At 42.1% G+C, this 26,836-nt stretch overlaps 1 protein-coding gene across 1 annotated transcript in view; it reads left to right on the forward strand.

Annotated features, from left to right (window-relative positions):
• Positions 1-9,554: 9,554 nt before the first annotated feature.
• The window catches only part of ROR2 (receptor tyrosine kinase like orphan receptor 2), a 162,837-nt gene continuing 145,555 nt past the window's right edge, over positions 9,555-26,836 (forward strand). The window contains exon 1 of the mRNA XM_051643403.1: positions 9,555-9,769. Within this exon, the coding sequence (XP_051499363.1) occupies positions 9,682-9,769 (88 nt within the window). The 5' untranslated portion in view covers positions 9,555-9,681. The remainder of the gene's footprint in view (positions 9,770-26,836) is intronic.

Genomic DNA, 26,836 nt, shown 5'->3' on the forward strand with positions numbered 1-26,836 from the left:
TATCTGGGGGAGGTGTGGATGCCTCGTCCCTGGAAGTCTTCATGGTCAGGTTGGATGGGCTTTGAGTAATCTGACCTAGTGGGAGGTGTCCCTGCCCTTCAGCGGGGGTTGGAAATAGATGATCAGTAAGGTCCCTTCCAACCCAAACCATTCTATGATTCTGTTGTTGTAATGACATCACCTTTAGTGTATTTCAGTGTAAAGTCTCTGTTATCCATGCTGTTGACTAGTTTTGTATGTGTGTGTTAAGCAGTTTGTTCATATTTGTACATCTATTTGAGCCCATCACTGTCTCAGGTTCCCATTCTTAAAGTGCAATGGCCTGTGAATGCTGTAGAATACACTATAGTATCCTGAATATTTTAATATTCATCAAGACGCTGAATTTTCTTTTCATAAAACTTAAAGTCCAGATTGTGGATGAGAGAAAGGAAAAATGTGGCAGGCTACCTTCCTCAGTGTTGAAGACCAAAGGGAAAATACTAGGGAAAGTATACTGAAAACAAACAGCACTCATCTGCTCCATGCCACAGAACACAGCAGCGACAAATGGATTTCAGTTGTATTTATGTTCCTATTAGTGTTTGTGTGTTGTCTTTGAAGGTCTTCCCACAGTTGCTCTTTCTCCCTTGTATATGTTTGCCATATGTGCCCCCAAATTTGGGGACAGAAGAGGGAAGAACAGGAATTTTTTTTTGCCACATGACTGATCCCTAGTGTAGGATTGCAATGTGTTTAGCCTGGCTCTGTTAGACTGAGTTTGTTTTCCACTTGAGGGCTGTTTTTTGACTGCAAAGGCAGAGGATTGCAAATAACTTTATATCTGTGATTTAAGAAATAATAGGTTGGTCTGACTGTCCATTTCTCTCAATTTTTCTCTCTTTCTCAAGTATATCCTTTTTTTAGTACTTTTTTTTGGTTATATTTATTTATTTGGTTGGTTGGTTTTGGTGTTTTATTTTTTATTTGTTTGTTTTCCTTTTTCATCTTCTTTCTTCCCAAATCCAAGGCATTCTGTGATGCACTTCTGACAAGTTTGTAATAAGATGTCTCCAATCTGGAGTACTCTTAAGGGCTCTTGGGAGCAAAGCATACAACTTGGCCCTGAACCCCTGTGAGCTGATGTTAGACGTTGCCTGTTCCCTAGCTAAGGATAGCTTTAAAAAACCAAACACAGAAATATGCAGTCAAAAGAAAACAAAACAAAAACCCAGAGCATACCAAACAAAAAACAAATTTCTCACCTTCTCTTCTTTCCCCTCTCCGAACTTTCCCTGCAGCTGTCCTTTAAATACTGACATGCTCTTCAAGGCTTACAAAAGATCATTCTCCACAGTCAATACACTTTGAATGCTGACTTTCAAACTCTCAGTTCAGTTCAGTGTTTGATACTTTCATGTCCAGATGATGGCCTTTTAACATAAAATATGGGTATCTGATTGCTTTTAAAGAATGGATGCATAGTCTTTTCAAATTGAACAGTATTTTTATCCTGCATAGTGTGCCATTCATTCTCTGGTGTCTAGATTCACCGACGTTGTTGTGTCCACCTCACTGAGACAATGTTGTATTTTTTGTGTTGCTTTGTAAACAGCAGTATTTAACATAATGTTCTAGTACTGAGAGCTTGGCATAATAGTTCTATATGAACTCAGCAAGTAAATTAGCTTGTTAAGGGCATATAGACACATTTTTTTTACTTTGAAATCCATCAGATGTCTGAATGTTGGTGCCACAGCTTGACAGCTAGAACTTGTTTTGGAGTTTTCATAAGTTGAAGTTACAATTTTAATTGTTCACACATTATATATAAAATGGTAGCATTCCAGTACCATGGTGATGGCTGACATAAGCTAAATAAATACACAAGTATTTCATTACAGCTAACAAAAAACATTAATGAAAATTGCATGAAAAAATAATCTGAGTTTCATTTTTGGAGTATGAGAAACTAAATTACAAGGTCACTGTTTGGTGTAATAACAATTTCAAGGATTGGTTGAGCTCTAAATTGAATTAATTCAGACAGTAATGTTCTTGTTAAATTTGTATAATGGAAAGTTAAATCCCATTCTCTATTCAGATTCTGGTTTTCAGTAAATCATTCTACCTAATTGTTTTACCTGTTGGAATAATGCATAGAGAAGGGAGGTGCAGCTTTCACCTCCTTTCAGTTTTTATGACTGAGAGGATGGAGAAGGCATTGGTCTGAATACACTGCATGTTGTTCAGACCATCAAGGGAGTATGATTTTACAAGTTAGGGGAATCATCTCCAATTTTGTGAGTGCTGTCCGCATCATAACTTAAGAAACACATAAAAAGTTCTATTTATTGTTCCCTGTGCTTCTAGGCTTAAGAAATACCCTTGGTGATATTCTTTTAAAAAGGTGTTGGCTATGTGAACACTTGACAGATTTGTTTATTCTGTGGTGGACTGGCTTCTGGGGCAATGCTGCTTAATGTGTTTGTATGTGTAGAGCTGGAAACAACAGGATGAAGGGAGATGACTCCTGAGCCCATTTAAAACTGGGCTTTACCTTCTGGATGTGAAATATTTCCTTTAAAATATTTATTGTGGCTATTTTAATATACATATGTGTAACTCAATATCATGTATAGTTAAAGCATAATAAATAATGGTCTAGAAGTGTGGATCAAAACCTGATACTATTTTTCTTCCAGCAGAGAAAAAAGTTTCCTGATGAGTGTTTTAACTTGCTTTTATTTTGATTGAAGTTTCATTAAAAAAAAAAAAAAATCCAGAAACGTGCAGGCAGACTGTGAACATGCAGTTCTATATTTGAGTGGCTGCTCCAAAATGACTTTTTGCTTTATTCAGTGATCTGCTGGTTGTAACATTTACCAGGGTGTGACCTGTTTCATGAGACTTTGTAAAACTTGCTCAGTGCCCCAGGCACAAATGGGCTTTCCCTTGTGCCTTCTCTCCTCCATTCCAAGACTCTCATGTTTGTTTACATACAATGTCACAGCTTCAGTAAGAAGGGTAAAGTGTGTTTCACTCTTCTATGTAGTGTCTGGTGGCCAAGACACTCTATGAAAGCCTAGATATCGAGTAGTCAGGAGCCCAGCTCTTTGTAGGCTAGGCTGGCATTTGCTGAACCAATGCAGAATGCTGAGTACTGTCACCAGAGTTTCCTCCCAAGCTGTGCTTTTCAGAAGACAGCAACTAAAAATGTTTGGATGGTCAGAATATGGCATGGGTTGTCAAGAGCCTCAATCATTGTGCCAGGAAAGTTTCTAGACCTCAGTGGAAATGGGCATTTGGTTGCTATGACTGGGTTAATTCTGTCAATATATCATTGTCCAGATGTGCAAGGAGTGTTTACGCCACTCAGGAGACAGCTAATGAGATGTCCAGTTACATTTTTTGGGTTACAAATTTGAACTTGGGTGTCTGAAGCCTTTCTGAATCCTATTTTTGATCCCTAAATAATTTTGTCCGTTTTGGCCCATAGCAGAGTTCTGTGGGACACACTGTAACATTAATAGAAGAAAGCACAGGAGTTGATCCTTCAGCTGAGAAGCCTGTAAGTAGTGTTTGCAAAAAGGTTGTCTGTGCTGCTTTCATCACAGGAATATAAAGATCAGGTGTGGAATTATTTCATGGAATGAAGATAATGCACCAATTAAAACCTATCTAAGCTTGTAGAATGACTATAGGAACACTAAGACCACAAAGTCTGACTTACACCTCATCTTATATTTTCTTTTTAGTTACTTTTGTTATATTTACTATGAAAGCAGACACACATGGCGAAGGGAATCCATCCAAATTCTGACAGGGATTTCCAAGACATTTCAGACTGAATTCCAGCTTTGGCCATTAGTACTCTGATCAGGTACATACCATATGGTCATGCAAACAAATACATGCACAGCTTTTTCTTTGTCAAAAAGTGACAAAACTGTTAGGGACCATATGCTGCAGAACACAAGTGAGCACTCTAATAGCTTACATGCATAGGGCCAACCAGCTCAGAAGAAATGTGTCGTTGTCTATGTTTCTTTGCCTGCTGTACATATTCTTCTACAGCACACAGCAAGAATTTGTACTGTGGTTTCTTCAGTGTAGTGAATTCACCTCCATCCTGCCAAGTGATTCTCCCTGCAAATGTGAAGTATGAAATGGCAGCTTCTGTGGTCAGTGGCTAAATAACTTGTAGCTATGAAGGATACTTTAATTCTCAATAGCTAGATTGGTCTAGGTATTTAGTGTTCATAACTTCACCAGATTCCCCTGCTAAGTCAGAAAAACAACTCACAACTGAAGTTTCTATCAAATGCTAATTTATTCCCAAATGGAAAAATTACTTGCATTCATATCCTAGATATTTTGTGAGATTTTTTGAGAGCATCAAAGAAAAAAAAAAGCTAAATGTTATTTCTTGGAAGGATTATGCAAAATGTAGACCAATTTATGCAAGCACTTTTTATCTCCTGTTGTATCTGGAAGGTAAGAAACTCAGGTGAACAATTATAAGCTCCAGAGAAACACTGACTAGGAGCTTTTTAGATTTTAGCCAGGTAACTGCTACAGGTTTTAACCAACTAAACTTCATCATCAAAGTCACAGAACTGTCTTTGCTTTAGTTTCTTGGGCATGCTTCTTGGCACTGAGTTCATCTATTGCCCTGCATTAGAAAACTAATCCCATCACCTAATACGAAGTTTGCTTCTCATCACAATGGAACAGCAGGTATTGTCAGAATTGTGGAATAAAATAGAAATGGGGTAAACAAGAAGGAACAAATTAATCTGCAGGCCTAGTTACATTTTTTTTCTTTCCATTCCCCACTCTTCCCATGTAATCTGCTGAAGGAGGTGCAATATTGTGTAACTGGGAAGTAACAAGTACACTATCTACTTACAGGTGGTAGCAAGTAACAGTTTTATTTTGGAGGGTCACAGAAAAGCATATAGTTTTTTTGTTATCCTCAGCTCATGTGCTGCATATGCTTCCTGTCTTACATTATGCACCTAAGTGATTCTGCTCATTTCCACAGAGATCAAGGTTTTGTTCAGCTCTGTAGATGATATTTACGAAGAGTGAGGAAAAGGCATCCAGATACCTTCAGATCTATTAGTTTGGCATTGTGAATTTGCAAAGCTCTGGAACAGAATTTGGATGAAAAAATAATATCATGGCATTTAATAAAATAAAACTTATTTACTAAAGAGGTACTATGTCAGTTACGCTTAATAACTTCTTTTCAGTGATTTTCAAAACAAAGGACATACTGCATCTCATTCATCTGCACTTAAGTTCAGGGTAGGGTTCCCTGCTCATAGCAGGGGGATTGGAACTTGATGACCTTTAAGGTCCCTGCCAACCTTAATGATTCTATGATTCTGTAAGTTGAGCATCTGATATACCTCTATACGGGAAGTTATGAGTTAAGATGGAGTTTATGAGGATTTTCTGATAGCATGTAAGGTAGATAATAAGCTGGGAAAAGAGAGGAAAAGAGGAAATTTGTAATTGCTAAGAATTAGGTGAAGGGATGTTCTTTGCTATTGATCTCTGGTATTTAATATAGATTTGATGTATTCACAAAAGCCTTAGGACACATTATCAATGTGTGGTCACAATTTTGTGCTGATGCAGAGCCAAGAGATATTCCTGAAAAATGACGGACCAGCATACCTTACAGAAAGAACAGACACATAGAATTTTTATGCGGTTCTCTAAAGTTAGGTATAGACCACAAAAATAAAGAGAGGATGTAGATTCTCTCACACATCATAGAATATCTGCAACTGGAAAGGTACTGTAATCATCGGTCTTTTCAGCACAGAAAGGAAATTAGAGGTGATCTGATAGAGTAAGCATCTCCAATACTATGCTAAGCTCAAGCCACCCATATTCTAAAAAATTATATTAGACTGCCAAAAATATGGGGGTGTGGATAGGCAGGTAGGCAAGAAAACTTACTAGGGTGATGAGGGAATGTGGAACTGATAATTTCAGGGAAAATTAAAAAATGTAAGCTTTTTTACTGTATCAAAGTAAAGGCTGAGGTGTGATTCTGGTAATTTTGTATCATAGAGAGGGGAACTGGAAAGCTGTTTATGTGGAAGGATGATAGTGACCCAAGAGATAAGGAGTACAAACTGGACATGAATACATGTGGGCTGGAAATTAGAAGTAGGTTTCTAACCATCAAAGAGGCAAGGTCAGGAGCAGCCTTTAATCTAAAGAGTGGAGCTTATATAAAAGATCCACACTACTTTTACATTAGGTTTTCTATGTTTAGGAAAGGGATTATAAAATGTGTTGTTGTGATGGCATGTATTTTCCTGTCAAAGAGGGATCAGGACCTCTCTTTGTCATCCTTAAGTACCAGAAGAATTTTCAACATAGAACTGGACACCTGAGAAGACAGACCAGGGTGCAAAAGCAGGAAGAAAGAGTATGTTTTTGTTTGCAATAAGAAGTAAATATCATGGAAAATGGAGCATGATTTGGGGAAGAACTTAAAACAATTTGTTTGTATTCAGCATTACTCAGCATCAAATCTTTAGAAATGAAGCCTCAAACAATCTGAATGTTGCATTTTATAGAAAAGGCATCTGATTAAATTTGCTGCTAAATGATAACTCTTAAAATATTCAGGTGTTATTTTGTTCTTGGAGTGTATATGACATAGTTATCAGATGCCTGCTCAAAGTTACAGAATCACAGAATCACCAAGGCTGGAAAAGACCTTTATTATCATCAAGTCCAGCCTATGACCTAACACCACCACATCAGCTAGACTATGGCACTAAGTGCCACATCCAGCCTTTCCTTGAACACATCCAGGGATGGTGCCTCCACCACTTCCTTGGGAAGTCCATTCCAATGTCTAATCACCCTCTCTGTGAGGAAGTGCTTCCTAATATTCAACCTAAACCTCCCCAGGTGCAGCTTCAGGCTGCACTCGTCCTGTTACTAGTTGCCTGGGAGAGAAGCCCAGCCCCCACCTGGCGGAACAGGGAGCTTTTGTTGGGGCTTAGGAAAAAAAGGAGGGACAGGCAACTGAAGAGAAGCACAGAGATCTCATTACGCCATACAGAGAGAAAATTAGGAAGGCTAAAGGCCAGCTGGAGCTCAGCTTGGCCACTGACATAAGGGACAACAAACAAAGCTTTTACATCAACTGTAACAAAAGACCCAGGAAGAATCTCCATCCCTTACTGGATGTGAACACTTCAACCAATGATAAGGAAAAGGCTGATATAGTTAATGCCTTCTTTTCCTCTGTCTTTGGTAGTCAGATCACCTCCCCCCAGGGCATTCAGCCTCCTGAGCTGGAAGGACAGAGAGCAGAACAACACCCCTATAATCCAAGAGGAAGTAGTGAATGGTCTGCTTCTGCACCTGGACACACACAATTCAATGGGGTCTGATGGGATCCACCTGACAGTGCTGAGGGAGCTGGCAGGGGAGCTGGCTAAGCCTCTCCATCATTATCAACAATGCTGGTCAACAGGGGAGGTCCCAGATGACTGGAGGGTAGGTAATGTGATGCCCATCTGCAAGAAGGGCCAGAAGGAGGATCCAGGGAGCTACAGGCCTGTCAGCCTGACCTCGGTACTGGGAAAGATCATTGAGAAGCTCATCTTGAGTGAGCTCACACAGCAAGTGCAGGGCAGCCAGGGAACAAGGGCCAGCCAGCAGGGGTTTATGAAAGGGAGGTCTTTCTTGACCAACCTGAGCTCTTTCTATGACCATGTGACCTGCCTTTTGGATGACGGGAAGGCTGTGGACATGTCTGCATGGACTTGGTAAGGCCTTTGGCACCTTCTCCCTCAGCATTCTCCTGGATAAGCTGGAGAGTCATGGTATAGACAAGTGTACTCTTTGTTGGGCAAAAAACTGGCTGGTTGGCCAGGCCCAGAGAGCTGTGGCAAATGGGGTCAAGTCTAGTTGGCAGTTTGCCACCAATGGTGTCCCTCAGGGCTCAGTTTTGGGGCCAGGCTTGTTTAACATCTTTATCAATAATCTGGGTGAGGGGATTGAGTGCACTCTCAGTAAATTTGCAGATGACACCAAATTGTGTGGGAGTGTTGATCTGCTTGAGGGTAGGAAGGCTCCACAGAGGGATCTGGACAGGCTGGATCAAGGCCAATTGTATGAGATTTAATAAGGCCAAGTGCCAGGTCTTGCATTTCAGTCACAAGAATGCCAGAAAACACTACAGGCTTGGAGAAGAGTGGCTGGAAACCTGCACAGCAGAAAAGGACCTGGGGGTGCTGGTTGACAGCCAGATGAACATGAGCCAGAAGTGTGCCCAGGTGGCCAAGAAGGCAAATAGCATCCTGGCTTGTATCAGGAATAGCGTGGCCAGCAGGAGCAGGGAGGTGATTGTGCCCCTGTACTGGGCACTGGTGAGGCTGCACCTCGAGTACTGTGTGCAGTTCTGGACCTCTTACTATAAGAAAGACACTGAGGCTCTGGAGCATGTCCGGAGGAGAACTACCAAGCTGGTGAAATGTTTACAGAACAAGTAATATGAAGAGTGGCTGAGGAAACCGGGGTTGTCTAGTTTGGAGAAGAGGAAGCTGAGGGGAGACCTCATTGCTCTCTACAACTTCCTGAAAGGAGGTTGTAGGGAAGTGGGTGTTGGCCTATTCTCCTAACTAATGATATCTAGAGGAAATGGTCTGAAGTTTTGTCAGGGGAGGTTTAGACTGGATAGTAAGAAGAATTATTTACTACAAGAGTGGTCAGATACTGAAACAGGCTGCCCAGGGAGGTGGTTGAGTCACCATCCCTGGAGATGTTCAAGAAACTTGTAGATGTGGCACGTCAGGGCATGGTCTAGTGACAAAGGTGGGGTTTTTTTGTTGTTGTTGTGCAGTTTTTGTGGCTTTTGTGGGGGGATTTTTGTGGGTTTTTGTTTGTTTGTTTGGTTGGTTTGGTTGGCTTTTTTTTTTTGTGGGTGTTTTTTGGTGGAGTGTGTGTGGTTGTGTTTTTCTGGTTTTACTTTTTTGGTTGATGTTCTAGCAATAGGTGCTATGGTGTTGACGCCCATGGACATTTTGAGGGTCAGAGTAACAGTTTCAAATCAGTTAATGCTGTGGGGGTGCAAAAAGATGTCAACTGTGCAGCAAGGAGGAAGGAGACAAAGGAGGGAAGAGATAGAAGTAGTTTGGACCAATGTCCCACCGGCCCACTTATTTTTGTTTTATCGAGGATTTTTCTGAGAAAGCTCCCAAGGCTTCTGGGGGAAGGACTCGCCCTTCGCAGGGCGCCCAAGCCCTGCTGACTCCTGGGTGTCGTCAGGGCCCCCTGTGCGGGGTGGGGATGTGGGGGGGTGAAAGGCGGGCTGCGGGAGCCCTCGAGCAGGGTGGTAGGCAGAGGCTGCGTCCGGCAGAGGGTGCCGGCGTGCAGGGACTGTAGTTGTCCTGTCCGCCCCTCCGCGCCTCTCCCCTCCCCTGTGTCGGATTTGTCCCGAGTGACGTTGGGATGCTGGGCAAGGCGGAGGAGAAGAAGGAGGGGAAAGGACCGCGCCTTCCGCCGCCCCCAGTCGGGTACAGTCCGTTAGCGGGAGCGCAAGGGCCGGGCGGCCGTGCTGAGAAGTGCGCGGCAGCGCCAAGCCCCTCGGCACCGGACCCGCTCCGCCCGCAGGCTCTGCTGCCCCGCGGGCTCTGCCGCGGCTGCCGGACGGGCAGCATGGTCCCCGCGGCGGCTGCGCGGGGGAAGGCGGGCCGCATCCTGGCCCTGCTGGCGGCTGCCTGGCTCCTCCGCCTCCACGCGGCAGGTAAGGCGCAGGAGCGCTCGGCCGGCCCGGGGGAACGCGCTGCGGCTTTTCGGGAAGGGGCGTGCGGGGCGAGGAAAGGCAGGGAAGGCTGCGCGTAGTTCTGGGAGAGTTGCACGTATCTGTTTGGCACCCGCGGACCCGCCAGCATCCCCAGTTACTGGTTGAAGTTGATTACTTTTCGTTTCTTCTCTCCCTTTTATTTTTTTTCCTACTTTTTTTTTCCCCCTTTTTTTTTTTTTTTTTTTCTCTTTACAAAATGGAAACCTGATGTTGCATATTTTTTTTTTAGGAGGGGGCGGGTGTTGGCAGGAGACGAAGGCAGCAGTGGTAGCGTTGAGCGGGGCTCGCTAAAACTTCTTCCCCAGGCGCATCCTGGCGCCCATGCTTCGCTCGGGCGGCGGGCGCTCCGTGCCCGTCCTCGGCCGGTTCAGCGCTACGAAGCTGGTTGGTGACGACTGGGGGGAGGGGGAAACACGCAGAAAACAAAGGAAAAGTTCGGGGTTTTGTTGTTGCCGAGGGTGGATAGCAGTAAGCGGAGCCTCCTGCACCCCGCCCGCCCTCTCCTCCGAGTGGTTATAATTGCTGTTATTTGGCCGCTGAGTGTTGCCAGAATCTCAGCGGGAGCCAGGAGGAAGGGGGAGGCGGGGGGCGGAGGGTGGGGGCAGCCGCCAAGCTTGCAGCTGATGCAGGCTCGGCGGGGTCTCTTTCTGTGTGTTTTTGACCTTTAGAGGGTCCCATTTCCTCTGAGTACCTGGCCGACCCTCGGGGACTGAGGAGGTCAGCCATTGGGCTCAGGAAACACTAGGACTCGGTTCAGCGAGCTCCGCGATTGCTTGTAGGGCTGAATAAGCTGCCTTATTAACATCTGACCTTGTGTCGCGGCAGCGCCAGGCGGCTGCTGAACAGTTGCCAATTTGTCCAGCATCTCCGAGGCTAGCACCGCGATTTATGGGGACCTTAGGGAGCGTGTGGGGTTGGAGAGCCGCGATGGTGTAACAGTTACAGTTTCTGTAAAAGAAGCTCCATAAAGTTTTTGTTGTGGTGAGGTTTTTTTTCCCTTTTTTTTTTTTTTTTTTTTTCCTCCTTTCCTTCTTCTTCACTCCGCGCACACCTAACATATGGTGCTTTCAGAGCGCAAGGCGGAGGTTTAACGTTTTCGTTCTCCCTGGGATGTGAAATGCATTGGGGAGGTAGGAGCTGCAGGGTTTAGCTCTTTGATCTTCCGTTAAACATTCCCTGGAAAATTGCCCTTTCCCCCCTCTGGAGCAGATAAACTTTACTGACAAACTCCTTCCCGGAGCGCTCTGCCCAGGGACCGAGGGAAGAGATCACAGGGACACCATTTCCATGCTAGGTTGGTAACCCTTCCTATGCTGTCCCTGCCGAGCGTTGCGGGAGCTCGGCCAGCAAGCAGTGCCTTCCTCTCCCGCCTTTCCTGGCTTTAACTTAATTGCACCGATGTGTAGGAGGAGACCGATGATGTTTATAAGAAAAAACAGTGATCCTGCAGATTAGAGGGGACTTGTTAATCAATTGCACGTTTGACAGGGCTTTCTTCCTTTTGTTGTTTTCGCTAATCCATTTGCCTCTTCCCAGGAGGTGACAGATGCCTGTATTTCCTGTTATTCAGCTCCGGGGTCCTGAGTCTTGCCATTTGTTGCATTATCGTGAAGGGAAAGAGTCAGCAGAAAGCCAGAGGGGGAGAGCGGGAGGCGAGCGTGTCATAGCTCGCGAATTTAGGGTCAGTTCCCGTAGGGTTCATTTTTCCTAGTGACTTTATTGCGCCCTTTGAAGGGAGTCCGCTAACAAGTTGTGCGGCCTCCCCCGCCGCCCTGCTCCTCCCGCAAGGTCCCAGGCTCCGCTGGTCTCCCGCCCGGCCGGGCCGAGAAAGTCTGGGGCGTCTGTGGTGGAAGGCAAGTGCCTTCTCCTGGGGCCGCGTAGAGGAGGACGGTCGTCCTCTGAGAATGTAAAAGGAAATGCCGGGATTTCTGGCTCCGTCCCCACTTTTTTCCCTTCTCACCGAGCAGCTGGATCTGTTTTTCGGACGCAGCGGGACTCCCGGCACCGCCTGGCCAAGCGCGAAGCTGCCTGCGCGGGAAGTGCGCCGGCCAAAACTGGCCAAAAAGCGCTCGGGCTGTGAGTGTGGCAACGCGTCTCCGTTGGGTTTTTTTGGGAGTTTTTTTTGGTAATAGTACTGTTCTCTCTGCCTGCAAGTGCCGTTAGGAGACATTTCAGATTTGGTGAGAGCGTTTCAGCCTTTTTGTAGGCAGTATACAATCACAAACTACCATTAAAAGCGGATTTTAATTTTAATTGTTATTTTTTTATTGCTACTGTGTAAGCGGGCTTGTGATATTACTCTCAACGACCTGTGAAAAGTATGGATCCGCTTATACTTCTATAGGCATGAAGTCTGAGACTCCATTTTCTTCATTGAATGTGCAGCATAGTGCTTGAGAGCACAAAATCACAGCAATACATACTTGCGTACTTCTGTTATTAAGTGGTATTCTTGTTTAATTAAGTTTGCTTAAAGGTAAGTTAATTTACATTTAATGTAAGCGTTTATTCTTGACAATGTAGTTTCAGCCTTTTCAGTGTCCATTCTACAGTAGACCAAGGGAGAGGCAGTAGAAAGGACGGTGGTTGTTTCTTGCAACTCGTGATGCACGGTGTACCCGGCAGATAGACTTTTGCCCCCTTGCCATTAAATACAAAAACCGTTTAATCAACCTGAAGTTAATACTCACATGATTTGCGAAGTATGCAGAACGTTGTGTTAAGAAAAAAGTTAAAAATTCTCTTAACAGAATGTCTGAGAATTAAAATATAATGGCATCTCTGTGCTGTGATTTTGCAAGCCCTGAGATTTATAAACTTTTAGCTAATTTTATAAAGCAAAAACCCCTCTAACTTCATAGTTGTTAGCGGAGAAATGAATACAAATGTGCATTACTTTTGAATGCCTTTAAATGCCTACATACAAAAAGTTGTACCTGAATCTTTAAAGTTGCATGAGATTTAGCTATAACTCCTTCCTGACTTTCATGTATGAGATTCAGCTCTGGAAGTTGTACAGAGGTAAAAGTTGATATAGCTTTGAATACAGTAAGTCTTCACACAACTTAATAAACGGCATTGACTACATCAACTATTTTCAGGTCAAACCTTAATCAAACCTCTTCTAGCATTAGTTAAATTGTTAGGTGAAGTTACCCGTGGCTCTAGGGCTAGCACTGAACGTTTTCTTCTGCTTCGATGTCTTGGTTATGTTAAGCATTTATAATGAAATTTCTCCATAATCTCTTTTCTGCTCTAAACAGCACAGAAGTGCAAGATGCAGGAAGAAAAGGACTAGCTGACAAATGGAGCAAATTAATCCTGTTTAGTGAGCTTCCATTTGTTTGCAGGAAAGCTGATCTTTTTTTCTAAGCTCACTGTACTTTGTGTAAGATGTGAATAGCTTTGAGAACTGTCATTGGCATGAAAGTCTATTTGCCCACTCATTTGAAAACTGACAGTCTTAGCCCACTAGCCAATGAGAATGAAATGTAACAGGAAAGAATGGTAATACATGCCGACTTTGGCTTTACAGCTATGAGAATCTTCTATAAAGAATACTTGCGAAGTCCACTTCATGGTTTGTCTTTGGAGTCTTTATTCACATTTTATATTCAATAAAAGTGTCAGCTAGGAGCTGTCAGAATCTGAAGTTCTAAATCATACTTCTGATTCAGATAATTAATTTTAAAGAGCCTCTTTCTATTTTGAACATTGTAAGCAAAGAAAAACTATGAAGCAAACTGGTTTCTATAAGGAAATGGATTTTTATACATTAATCTTTTTATAGATATTCTGTGTTGTGCAGTTGCTCAGAGGGAAAAAATGCTACTTACATTATTTAATCTAATTTATAGTATCTGTCACTATATTCTCTTTGCAAAGACTTGCTATTTAAGTTTGTTTATTCAGTGTGAGGCTGTTGCTTTGTAAATGAAGTTGTCATTAGACTCAGCATGTCTGGAAAGTATGCAAGTCCTCGAATCTTCTAATCTAGTGACTACAGAGTAGTTAAAGCTTCAAAGAAGAGGAACGACAGGATTTTGCTGCACTGAAAGAAGATGAGTTGTTTGTTAATTCTGCTTTTAATTGTTACTCAGACCTGCTGCAGCATTTCTAGTAATCACTTGAGACAAACAACAGTTGAATTTAAATGATGATCTTTCCTTTTGGATTTGTCTAAACGTGTAAGTAGTTTGAAGATAAATGTTCCTTACCAGCTTTCTGCATTTACTTTTTCTGAGCCTTAGCCACACACCAGTATTCATTTGCAAACATTCCGCTGGTTGGTTTTTTTGATGTTCTTCACAGACTTGACTCAAAACTAGCTTTTTTTCTTTACATCTGTTGTTCTTGGCTGGTTTGGGAAAGGTTTTCCACTTTCCAGGTGATGTCAGATGGTGATCCTATTTGAAACTAAAAATACCTGTGTGTGACTTTTCTGTAAAAGATGTTTTCTGTAAAGTAAAGGATGCTTTTCAAACAGTCAGGATGATCCCTTAACTATAGAGGATGACTTTGTCATTTAATTGGCAGTGGACAAAAGCTTTCATTGAAGAACACAAATTGCATTGTAATTCCAGAGAAAACAAGAAATCGTTGAAATGCATTTCACTAGCGATACACTGTTATTGTGATCGGGGTAAGTTGATGTATTCCCCTTACCTTAGGCTTAGCTAGCTCACAGGGTGGCAGCTCTGGTCATGAGCAGTTTGTAAAGCCTATTAAAGAAGCAGTGTGAGTATTCTATACACCCTATAGTCCCACCCTTCTTATCTGGTTTGTAATTAGCTTGTGTGTATCTTGATGAGCTGTTGTATGTATATGTAGACTGTTCTTCAGTAGTGCGCGCTGTTCCATGAAGCAAAGGGTCTATACTGCTGTCTCCGAAATAAATTAGTCTCCATTTCTGTTGATGCTTTCAGGTTTTGATATACAAACTGTCCCAATGCTTGCTTGTCTGTGGTAGTGAAAAAGTATGGTATACAATAGCTGACACAAGAGGAAGGATATAACAATATTACTGATACAGTAGAAGGTATTTTGAAGAACGAGCATGATCTTATTTACTTGTTTTCTGAGTCCAGGGCAAAGCCAATTGGCATCCCCTAAAGATTATGTGCTTGTGAGGGTGCTGTTTCTTGGGCACCTGAAGGTCTTCGGTTTTTGGTTGGTTGGTTTGGTTTGGTTTTGGGGGTTTTTTGTTTGTTTGTTTGTTTCAAATGGGCAAGTTAACTATGCTGTAAAGTAATGACAGAAAAAAAGGATTTTGCAGGAATGAAAGAGTATGTGGGCAGAGATGAACAGAGAATTAGCATGCCAAAAAGAGAGAAACCTTTTCCCTTTCCACTGTATTCGATTTTGCTGGAGGGACAGGAAGATGTTTTGTGAGGGTGCTGCTTGCAGGAACAATAAAGTGAAATAAATAGGGAACAGTTCAGGACCCCAGTCTGGCCAGAATCTGGTTTTAAAGTGTAAATAAGGAAATTAGATTGGGTCCTTATAAGTATTTTGTCACTTAGATCTACATCATTTTCACAGGGGATACATTCATCTAGCTACCATTTAGATTTGATACTTCCACTTCAGGAGATGTGAACTTGTAAAATGAAACAGCACACACATTTTCCATATTCTTTCTTGAAAGAAAACTCCCCATATGTATATTGTATCTATGAAACCTCTACTGAACTTGCATAGATTTCCATCTTACAGTTACTCTGTTTGGACACTTCCTTTTATATGAGCAGCATAAACATTTAATTCTGTGACTCCAGGTTATTGTCCCTTGCCTTCAACAACACTGTTCTAGGCTGTTCGTTCAATAGTTCAATTTGTAGGTATAATTTCTACATGAACTATCTTCTGGAAATGTTTTTCCTTACTTTTAGTAGTTCAATGCCTAAACATTTTTCCAGGGTATTGTGTATGTAAGTAAAATTACTTGACTTCTTGTATAAAGAGAGGATAAATTCTGTTGAAGTTCTTATAAAATTGTGAAATCTTACTTTTCAAAACAATATACACAGCTGTCTAGTTGAACCATAAATGAAACCGTCAAAAGTCCTTATCAAAGTAATAATGCAATCGCTTATTCAATTATAGTGCAGAGGACAGGTAAGAGCAAAGTCAGTAAGAATTTTATCCTTGTTTCTTTAAAAAAAAGTATAAAAGTATGGTTTTGATAGTAATTTTTATTTCTACTAGGCAGAAACACTCTTCCTCTATATCATATGAACTATAAACAAAAATAAGTTCATTGTATGTAAGTCTAAAAGAGGAATTACAGAACTCTTCCCCAGGCAAACTATTGAGATGGGCGGACTTCTGCACAAATGGAGAAGCTTTCTGTCATCTCTGTCTACAACAGAATAAATAGAGCTCATACCTCTAACTTGGATATAATGAAGGCACAACATATTTTTTTTAAGAACAAAGTTCAGTGGCAGAGATAATGAGCCAGAAAAATCTTAGGAGAAGGTTACGTTGGAGGAGAGGCATTTTCAGCTGTGTTTTACAGAATGATCTAAAAATTATTCTGTATGTACAGTTCTATTTGTAAGACACTAATCTTTCACTTCTAAGGTCCTTAACAAGCTGTAACTTTTCTACTTTTTTCTTGCACATGGCAAGGCATCGTCTATATCTAAAGTACTGTTGAATGAAGTTACCACCTTACCAATCCTCAGCTCTTGAACAGAGGGATAGTATTGGCCCACTATTAAACAGGAGAGGTGAACCTCTCACGAACAATACTGAAAAAGCAGAGGTCCTCAACACCCTCTTCACCTCTATCTTTACCAGCGCTGTTGGGTCCCAGGCCATAGGAACAAAAGCCCAGGCTGATGCAGACACCGACCCGTCGTCTCTGAAGGAAGTGTCGGTGTGTCAACTGTTACAGGAGCTTGACCCATACAAATCGATGGGCCTGGATGCCATCCACCCTAGGGTGCTGAGATTGCTGGCTGATGTAATTGCAGAGCCACTCTCCACAATCTTTGAGAAGTCATGGAGATGTGGAGATGTCCCTGAGGACTGGTGGAAGGCTAATGTCACCCCCATCTATAAAAAGGGTTCAAAGGCTGACCCAGGTAATTACAGACCCATTGGCATCACTTCAGGCCCTGGAAAGGTCATGGAGCAAATCCTCCTGGACACTGTCACAAGTCAATTGAAGCACGTTATTGGGAAAAGCCAACACGAACTTACCAGGGGCAAATCGTGCTTGACAAACCTGATTGCCTTCTATAGCAGAGTAACCTGCTCGATTGATGCAGCATGAGTGGTGGACGTAGTCTACATGGACTTCTACAAGGCTTTTGATATGGTCCCCCACAGTCTCCTCCTGAAGAAACGGAGTCGTTACGGCCTTGACAAGTGGTCAATATGGTGGATAGGGAACTGGCTGACAGACTCTACTCAGTGGGTGATAATAAAAAGTTCCTCCTCAAACTGGCAACCAGTCACAAGTGGGGTCACCCAGCAATTGATATTGGGCCCTATGCTGTTTAACATCTTCATAAGTGACCTGGATGTTGGGATCAAGAGCACCCTGATGAAGTTTGCTGAAGACAACAAGATGAGTGGAAAGGTGGACAGTCTAGAAGGAAGAGCCACTCTACAGGATGACCTGGACAGGCTAAAGCAGTGGGCTAGCAGAAACCTTACGAAGTTCAACAGGGAGAAGTGCAAGGTCTTGCACCTGGAAACACAAAACACAGGAGCACAGTTCAGACTGGGATCCACCTGGCCGGAGGGCAGCCCTGTGGAAAGGGACCTGGGGGTCTTGGTGAGTAACAGGCTCAACATGAGTGAACAGAGTGCTGCAGGGTCAAAGAAAGCCAACTGGGTGCTGGGCTGCATCAACAAGAGCATCACCAGCAGAGATCAAGAAGTCATCATCCCGCTCTACTCAGCACTTGTCAGACCACACCTGGAGTGTTGCGTTCAGTTCTGGTCTTCACTCTGCAAAAAAGGATGCAGACAGGCTGGAGAGGGTCCAGAGAAAGGCCACAAGGATGTTTGGAAGACTGGAGGAGCTGCCATATGAGCAGAGGCTGAGAGAACAGGGTTTGTTCAGTCGTGAGAAGAGAAGGCTTCAGGGAGACTTTATTACCATGTTCCAGTACTGAAAGGGCGGCTACCAAGAAGATGAAGACTCCTTATTTACAAGGAGTCACATGGAAAAGACAAGGGGTAATGAGCACAAGTTGCTCCTGGGGAGATTCTGATTGGACACAAGAGGTAAATTTTTCACCATGAGGACAGTCAAACATTGGAGTACTGTCCCAAGGGAAGTGGTAGATTCCCCCATGTTGGACAGTTTTAAGTCTCAGCTTGACAGGCTGCTGAATCATCTCATATAAACTGTAGTATTACCTAGAAGGGTTGGACCAGATGATCCATGAGGTCCCTTCCAACCTGACATTCTGTAATTCTATGAAATCTGTGGGCCACAATTGGATTAATCTACAAGCGATGAGGAAGCTGGTATATGTTCTTGCTAAGCCACTCTCCATCACTAAACTGGCCACTGTTATAGAAGATAACAAAAATTGTTTTTACAAAAACCTCAGCAACGAAAAGCCAGGGAGAATCTCCACGCTTTATTGGATGTGGAGAGAGGAACTTTGGCATGAAGGATGAGGAAAATGTTGAGGTACTTACTGTCTTCTTTTTGTCAGTCTTTAATAGTCAAACCAGTTATCTTTAGGATAATCAGCCCCCTGAGCTGGAAGACAGATATGGAGTTCAGAACAACCCCCCATAATCCAGGAGGAAGCAGTTAATGACCTACTATGCAGCCTGGACATTCACAAGTCCACAGGGCTAGATGGAATCCACCTGAGAATACTGAGAAAGCTGGCAAAGGAGCTCACCAAGCCTCTCTCCATCATTTATCAAGAGTTCTGGTCAACAGGGGAGGTCCCAGATGACTTGAAGCTTGCCAATGTGATGCCTATCTACAAGAAGAGTTGGGAAGAGGATCTGAGGAACTTCAGGCCTGTCAGCCTGACTTTGGTACTGAGGAAGATTATGGAGTGGTTCATCTTGAGTGAGCTCACATGGCAAGTCCAGGACAAACAGGGAATCAGGCCAAGCCAGCATGGGTTCATTGAAGGCAGGTCCTGCTTCACCAAACGGATCTTCTTCTATGACCAGGTGACCCCCCTAGTGGATGAGAGAAAGGTTATTAAATGTTGTCTTCCTGGACTTCAGTAAAGCTTTTGACACTGTCTTGCACAGTGTTTTCCTGCAGAAGCTGCTGGCTATCGCTTAGACCAGTGTACTCTTCACTGGGCAAAATACTGGCTGGATGGCTGGGCCCAGAGAGTTGTGATGAATGAAATTAAATCCAGTTGGTGCCGTTCACTGGTGATGTCCCCCAGGGCTCAGTTTTGTGGCCAGTCCTGTTAAACATCTTCATCAATGATCTGGAGGAGGAGACTGAGTGTTCCCTCGGTAAGTTTACAGAGGACACCAAATTGGGCAAGTGTTGATCTGCTTTAGAGTAGGAAGGCTCTTCTGAGGAATCTGGACAGGCTGGATCAATGGGAGGAGGCCAACTGTGTGAATTTCAACATGGCCAAGTGCTGCGTCCTGTGCTTTGGTCACAACTCCACGTTTAGAGTTTGGGGAAGAGTGGCTGGAAAGCTGCTCGGAAAAGGAGCTGGGGCTGCTGGTTGGCAGCAGTTAAACATGAGCCAGCAGTGTGCCCAGGTGGCCAAGAAGGCCAACAGCATCCTGGCTGCATCAGGAATAGCGTGGCCAGCAGGAGTAGGGAGGTGATCGTGCCCCTGTACTCGGCACTGGTGAGGCTGCATCTGGTTTACTGTGTGCAGTTCTGGGCTCCTCACTACAAGAATGACATAAAGGTGCTGGAGTATGTCCAGAGAAGGGCAGCAAAACTGATGAACATTCTAGAGCACAAGTCTAATGAAGAGGGTCTGAGGGAACTGGGGTTATTTAGTCTGGAGAAAAGGAGGCTGGTTGGAGACCTCATCACCCTCTACAACTACCCAAAAGGAGTTTGTAGTGAGGTGGGTGTTGGCCTCTTCTCCCAAGTAACCAGAGATAGCAAGAGAGGAGATGGGCTCAAGTTGTGTCAGGGGAGATTTAGATTGGATATTGGGAAAATTTTCTGTACTGAAAGAGTGGTCAAGCATTGAAACATGCCCAGGGAAATGGTGGAGTGTTAAAAAAATGTGTAGACATGTCACTTCAGGACATGGTTTAGCTGGCATGGTGATATTGGGTTGATGGTTGGACTTCATGATCTTAGAGGTCTATTCCAACCTCAGTGATTTTGTGATGCTATCTTTGCAAGGTCATGGGGATCATCCTGAGGACTGGAGGAAAGTCAGTGTCACTCCAGTTTTCAAAAAGGGCAAGAAGGAGGACCCAGAAAACTACAGGCTAGAAAACTACTCCTTCCCTGGAAAGGTGATGGAACAGCTCATTCTGAATGTCACCTCTAAGCACGTGGAGGAAAAGAAGGTTATTAGGAGTAGTCAACATGGATTCACCAAAGGGAAATAATACATGACCAAACTGATAGTCTTCCATGATGACAATGACTGGCTGGGTAGATAAGGGGAGGGCAGTGGGTGTTGCCTACCTTGACTTCAACAAGGCATTTGAGAGTGTCTCCCATCGTCATAGGTAATCTTAGGAAGCATGGGTTAGATGAGGGGACATTGAGGTGGATTGAGATCTGGCTGGATGGCAGAGCTCAGAGAGTTGTGAGTTCAGAGTCCAGTTGAAGGCCTGTAGCTAGTGGTGTTCCCCAGGGCCACTACTGGGTCCAGTCTCATTCAACACAGTCATCAATGACCTGCATGAAGGGACAGAGTGTACCCTCAGCAAGTTTGCTTATTACACAAAACTGGAGGAGTGGTGACACTCCAGAGGCCTATGCTGCCATCCAGTGTGACCTGGACAGACCGGGGAGTTGGGTGGAGAAGAACCTTATGATGTTCAACAAGAACAAGTGTAAGGTTCTGCATCTAGGGAGGAGTAATCCCATGCACTAGTACAAGTTAGGAGTTGACCTGCTGGAAAGTGGCTCTGTAGAGAAGGTCCTGGGAGTCCTGGTGGACAACAAGTTAACCATGAGCCAACAATTGTGCACTTGCAGCCAAGAAAGCCAGTGACATCCTGGGGTGCATAAAGAGTGTGGCCAGCAGGTTCGAAGGAGGTTATCCTGCCCCTCTACTCTTCTCTGGTAAGACCACATCTGGAGTACTGTGTCCCGTTCTGGGCTTCCTGGTTCAAGAAAGACAAGGAACTATTGGAAAGAGTCCAGTGGAGGGCTAAGAAGATGATAAGGGGACCGAAGCATTTATCTTATTAGGAAGGGCGGAGAAAACTGGGTCTGTTTAGCATGGAGAAAAGAAGATTGAGAGGGGATCTTATCAATGTCTGAAGGGCAGGTGTCAAGAGGATGGGGCTGGATTCTTGTCATTGGTGCCTGGCAACAGGACAAGGGGCAATGGGCAAGTTCCAGCTGAACGTGAGGAAAAAACTTCTTTACTTTGAAGATGTGAGAGCACTGAAACAGGCTACCCAGAGAGGTTGTGGAGTTTCTTTCCATGGAGACATTAAAAATGCTCCTGGATGTGGTTCTGTGCTGCCTGCTCTTGTGGGATCACCAGTGCTGGCAGAAGGCACTGTATACTGAGGGACAGAAGGTCTGAGTCAGTAGTGACAGCTTAGATCAGATTAAGGTATTGTGGGACCTCACTGGTTTGTTCTTTCAGGCGTAGAAAAAACAAAGGTCTGCATCTCTGAAAGGGAAAAGCTAAGAAAGGACAGTTCTAGAAACACTCGCCAGATTTGTTTGGATTTGTGTGAAAAATTACACTTTGTGTATGTATCAAAAACAAATGAGAAAAAGGAAAAAAACCACCACAAACAAAAAACAAAAAGGAAAACAAGGTGTTACTTGGCAGCCCAAGACTATAGCAGCTCACTTACTTTAAAATGGGTTCCCTGAATCTTTTGTATGAACCAGTAATAAGAAAACCTGCATGAAATCTTAAGATGCCCTGATGATATATAAAATACTTGAACATAGTAAAGTTTTTTGCAAGAAGTTATATAATGTAGAGAGAATGCTGAGATTTCATAGTGTTTCTGAAGAGAGAGATTGTATTCTGGGAGATAAGTTAACAGATTGTTTTACTGTGTTTTTTTTTCTAGTTTAGAAAAGTGACATGGCAGAATTATGTTACAGAAACCTCCCCAACAATACTAGATAGAGTCAATAATGTGGCAACAATGCTTATGTACATAGTAAATTTCATATCTTAAAAAACCAAAAGCATAAAAACACAAATGAGGGCTATGACAACAGATTTTTAGATAGATGACCCAAATATAATGTTATATAGTGTTTTATTTCTGGTTGTAACAAATCTCTTCTGATTCTGAATGTGTGTTTTTACAATTTACTGACATATTAGAGAAACATTTTTCTTTATAAAAGGTTGCCTGAGGTGTGCCTACTTGGAGGTGTAATTGTCAAAGTAATGTCAAACTACCTAAACTATCAGAGAGCTGATTGAACAAAAACTAACCCTGCAAAATCCAACCCAGTGCTGGCTGGGCTACCTGAATTGGCTTAGCTCCTGTCTGCCGGAGCACCAAGGCTGGCACAGGGAAGAGACCAGACTTTGTGGCTGGCAGGTTAGGAGAGGAAACACATGGGAGCTCTAGCACAAAGTAGCTTAAATTACCATGGGACTATATTCTCAGAGGTAGAAAATGTGATATACAGAAATATTAACATAATTGTGTGAGCTGGAAATTTCAGTGTCCCTTTCACAGTATTATAACTGATGGAGTGAGAAATAAAAATTGTTGTGGTACCCTAAGAACTCAATAGCTGAAGGGTGGGTTTAAACATTAAACATTTTTAAAATTGAAGTTATAGTGGTGCTTAATGATTATTGCTTTCATGATAGATTAAAATCCGTTACAATGGGGAAAGTGGTATAATATAAATAAAATTACAAGCTTGAAAAGGATCTGAACCAAACCTACATGAAGAAAATTATCTGCTGTTGCTTTAATTTTTAAAATAACTGTGCTTCCTAGGGCTGCCTGGAAACAATTTAATGCAACAAAGTGGGTTGTTTTTTTTTGTTTGGGATTATTATTATTTTTTTTTTTTTTAGTATTTCCAGCCAGACTAGAAGCAGTATTTAATAAATATCTTGAGAGGGTGAGTCTGTTCTTTGTGCTTGGTTTTGCAAACTCAGTAAATTTGGATATTAATATCTGAAACTGTAGATAGTAACTCAATCTGATTTTCTAAAGCTGATCTCACATTTATCTTGTACTCTCTGTGTCAGTGTGGAAATAGGATTCAGAAATCTGTTCCCTAACAAGAGGTAATGGAGATAAGAACTTCACCACCTTTCTTTCAAATTTTATGTCTAGAGAGCTTTGGGACAATGTTGTTCTTGAGAAAAATGTGTATTTTTTCACTGTGCTATTTAAGAATAGATCAGCTGTAGAAAATACTTTAAAGAGGATCATGCCAGTCAAGGAGATAAAAGCATGAAGAGTTAGGAAAGGCAGATTTCAAAAGTTACCCTGGTTCGTAATCCAAAGACCAAATTTAAAGCTAGAAGCAACTCTAGTTCGGGAACTTGTTTATACAGGAGCAGACCTCAAAAAGCAAAATTGTTGATTTACAGCTCATTTTCACCACTAGGAAAAGTGGAAAATGTGACCTCACATTTATTGAACATGTACTGTGCCCATAGAGGTTGTTATTAGAAAGCACTATATTTCACACATTGTGAGACAACAGAGTAAATTAGATGCAGTAGCTTCTTCCCATAGACCAGTTTCTAAAGTTATCATCTTTGTCCTGGCCTTTGGCACATGATCTACTGTTTCTAGAAATAAGCAGAAAAAAATCAAACCTCAGTAAAATTCTTCAAGTGTCTTTATGTCTGGTATATTTTCTAGGAAGTTCAAAATATTCTGTAAGCACAGTATGATTGGGGATGCAAGTATGGGAAAGGACCTTAAGAGGTTGGATTCTCTGTTCTTCAAGGCAGAATTGACTCTAGCTGGCATATCTGTTGTCAAGAGATGACAGGAACACAGGTTCAGTGACTTAAGCTGGCTTAGCGCTTGCTTACACTGGGACGTAATTTAAGTGTGTTACTTTTACAGCTTATTGCTCTACCCCTTTAGTTGTACTTAATTTTTTTTTTTTTTTAATAACTTCTGAAACAGCTCCTCGAATTTGAAACAAAAACTTTTAAAAATTTATCTTGTTTTGCTGAAGACGTTTCTCCTTGGATATCCCCTTCCCTCAGCTGGTTTCTCAGCCTTTCCTCTTATGTAATGTTTTCTGAATCCTGTGATCGTGCTGATTCCTCTCAACTGGATTTGCTCCAGAATATTTTCCATCAAGTGTGCTAATGGAAACTGGCATATTCCAGCTCAGGCTACACCGACGCTGGCTAAAGGAAGAGGTTATTTCCTATATTTACCAGATGACATATTGTTTTTATTTTCCAGGGTGATGTCTGACTGTTTTGTGGCAGAATGGCATTGCTCAAATTCTGATCGACTCCAGACCTCTCACACAAAGTTGTTGCTTGGTCCCATTTGGTACCAGTGAAATGGTTTAAGCACAAAACTTTCTGCCGTTCTTCACTCACTTGTAACATCATTATTCCCATCTGCTTCTTACAATTTTATTTTTTTTTAAATTTTTTTTTCCATTTGCAAATATCACAATATTGGCAAAACCTGACACCTTGGTGTTGCCTGTGGAGTTCAGTAAGGGAGATATCCATAGCACTGAAACTTGTGAAATACTATCATAATCATATAAGCACTGAAAGTTAAGTGTCAGTATGGTTTTCCAATGAGTTGGCATTTGCCTCTATATAATTTTTTCATATCTAATCTATAAGGGTGTCGTGTGGGACAATTTCCCCCCAAACTATTTATCACCTTTTATTTCTTGCTGGTGCCTCAGCTTCATACTATAATTCAGTATAGGATATGAGCTGTCATACTTCATTCCTTGGGAGCTAAAATTCCCTCAGCAGAAACTCTTTGCACACGTCTTAAGTCTTCTCTGTTTTCTTCTTAAACAATGTGCCTTTCTGTAACTCTGGTAAGGTATGTTGTCACGCTGTATCAAGAGAGTGAGAATATCAGTTTGAAAGACACAGCTCAGACCCGACTGTGTTAAAAATGTCAAGGTGGCTTTTTTTCTTTTTTGGTGTTTTGTTTTGTTTTTAATTTCCCTGAGGTCAGACCAAGTTCATAGAAAAAATAGTTTATCTTTCTCTCTTAATAACATATCTGTGTCAATTTAATGGATTAAGTTGTCTCCTTTGTATCCTTTAATCTCATACTGCTTAATGTTTTCCTTGTTGCTTCTTTTGCTCTTAAAAATCGCATATTGTGTGAGTAGTTTAATATTGCAAGACCCAGGCAATTAACTAAACTGAAAGTACTGTGTATTTGGGAGCATATAATATATTTTCAATTTTAAGCATTTGTATTTACCTGAAATAAATTATGATCTTAAAATTATAGAAAAAAAGTAAGAATAATTATGTACACTCATCCCTGTTTCTACTGGGTTACTCTCGGTACTCTTCCTCTCTTCCTTCATTTTACTTTTCTCTTCTGTTTTGTTTTTTTCTGTGTGTGTGTTTTAATTTATTTACATTCTTACTTATTCTTTGCCCATTAATTAGCACTTTAGATGTTAGGAATTCACAAATAAGTTGTGGATGCCTACCAGTTGTAGGAAGTACTTCAAAGTGATCTACAAATCTATAGTAACTGTTTCTAGCTGTCTGGAAAAAAAATGGATGAAGTGTAGGTAGGAAAAATACTTCCGAACTGATGTTTTTCTGTGGCTGATTGAGCCATTAGCATGCTGCTTAGCAACTGGTGTTGTCTGAGAAGCTGCTGATGTCAGCATCTGCGCTTTTTTTTTTTTTTTTTTTTTTTTTTAATGAGATGGAAGAGTAAGGCCAGGAAAGCTCCAATGAGGTGGGAGTGGGCTGGGGTGGATAGGCTTGTCTGAGCAGAGGAGCTCAAATGTCTGTGGGATTTGGAAAGGAGGTTAGGGTTTTTAGAATATGTGATAACAAGTATAGGGGAGGCTAACATGCTCATGAGCATGGACTGGTAAAGAATTAGAAACCTGTGTTGCTGCCTTGCCTAGATGACTGGTGCTGTGAGAACTGAATATAGCACCACTCTGTGTGTGTGGGAAAGTCATGCCTTGTCCAGTGGTTACTTTTTTCTTTGTCCGGACATGTAATGTAAGTAAGAGCCATGTCTTTCAGCATGTGTGGTACAGAAAGTTTTACTTAAGAAAAAGCAGGGAGGTGAAGTTTTGTCTTCTGCAGTGGCTGGATATTTCAAATATCTTGTCCAATTTGAAACACTAAGTGGATAGAGACATGAAGGAAGTAATTGCTAGTTTTATCATCTACAGAATCTGTCACTTTGAGAGCCATTCTACTGTTGAAACAATAGTGGACTCTGCTTATTTATGACAATATACATGCTTTTTTTCTTCATGCCAAAACAATATTTATGGAATTATTACTTCCTTTTTCTTTGTGAATGTTTGATGTTTTGGACACCTTTGTGGGGTTTATTTGTTTTTCCTTGGGCTCTTTTCTCTAGGGTTTTTTGTTTGTTTGTTTGGTTTGTTTTTTTTTGTGTGTGTGTGTTTTTGTTTGTTTTTTCTTCTTTGAATCGGGGAAACTACTCTCTTTGGTAATTTTGAGTCAATTAGGTCAGTCCTGAGCTTTTCTGTGCAGAGACTGCAAAGTTTTTCTAAACTTCGTGTTGGTTTAGGGATTTGGAGGAATTTTCTAATGAAACCAGCACCTGAGACCTCCAAATATCTTTATGTTAAAATAGTAATTTGGAAAGGATTTGTCCTGAGTGCCAAGACAAAAAAAACCCAACACTTTCATTTATACTATTTTAGTAATCATTCTC

Source organism: Apus apus, chromosome Z (genome assembly GCF_020740795.1).
Source record: "Apus apus isolate bApuApu2 chromosome Z, bApuApu2.pri.cur, whole genome shotgun sequence".
Classification (NCBI taxonomy): Eukaryota; Metazoa; Chordata; class Aves; order Apodiformes; family Apodidae; genus Apus; species Apus apus.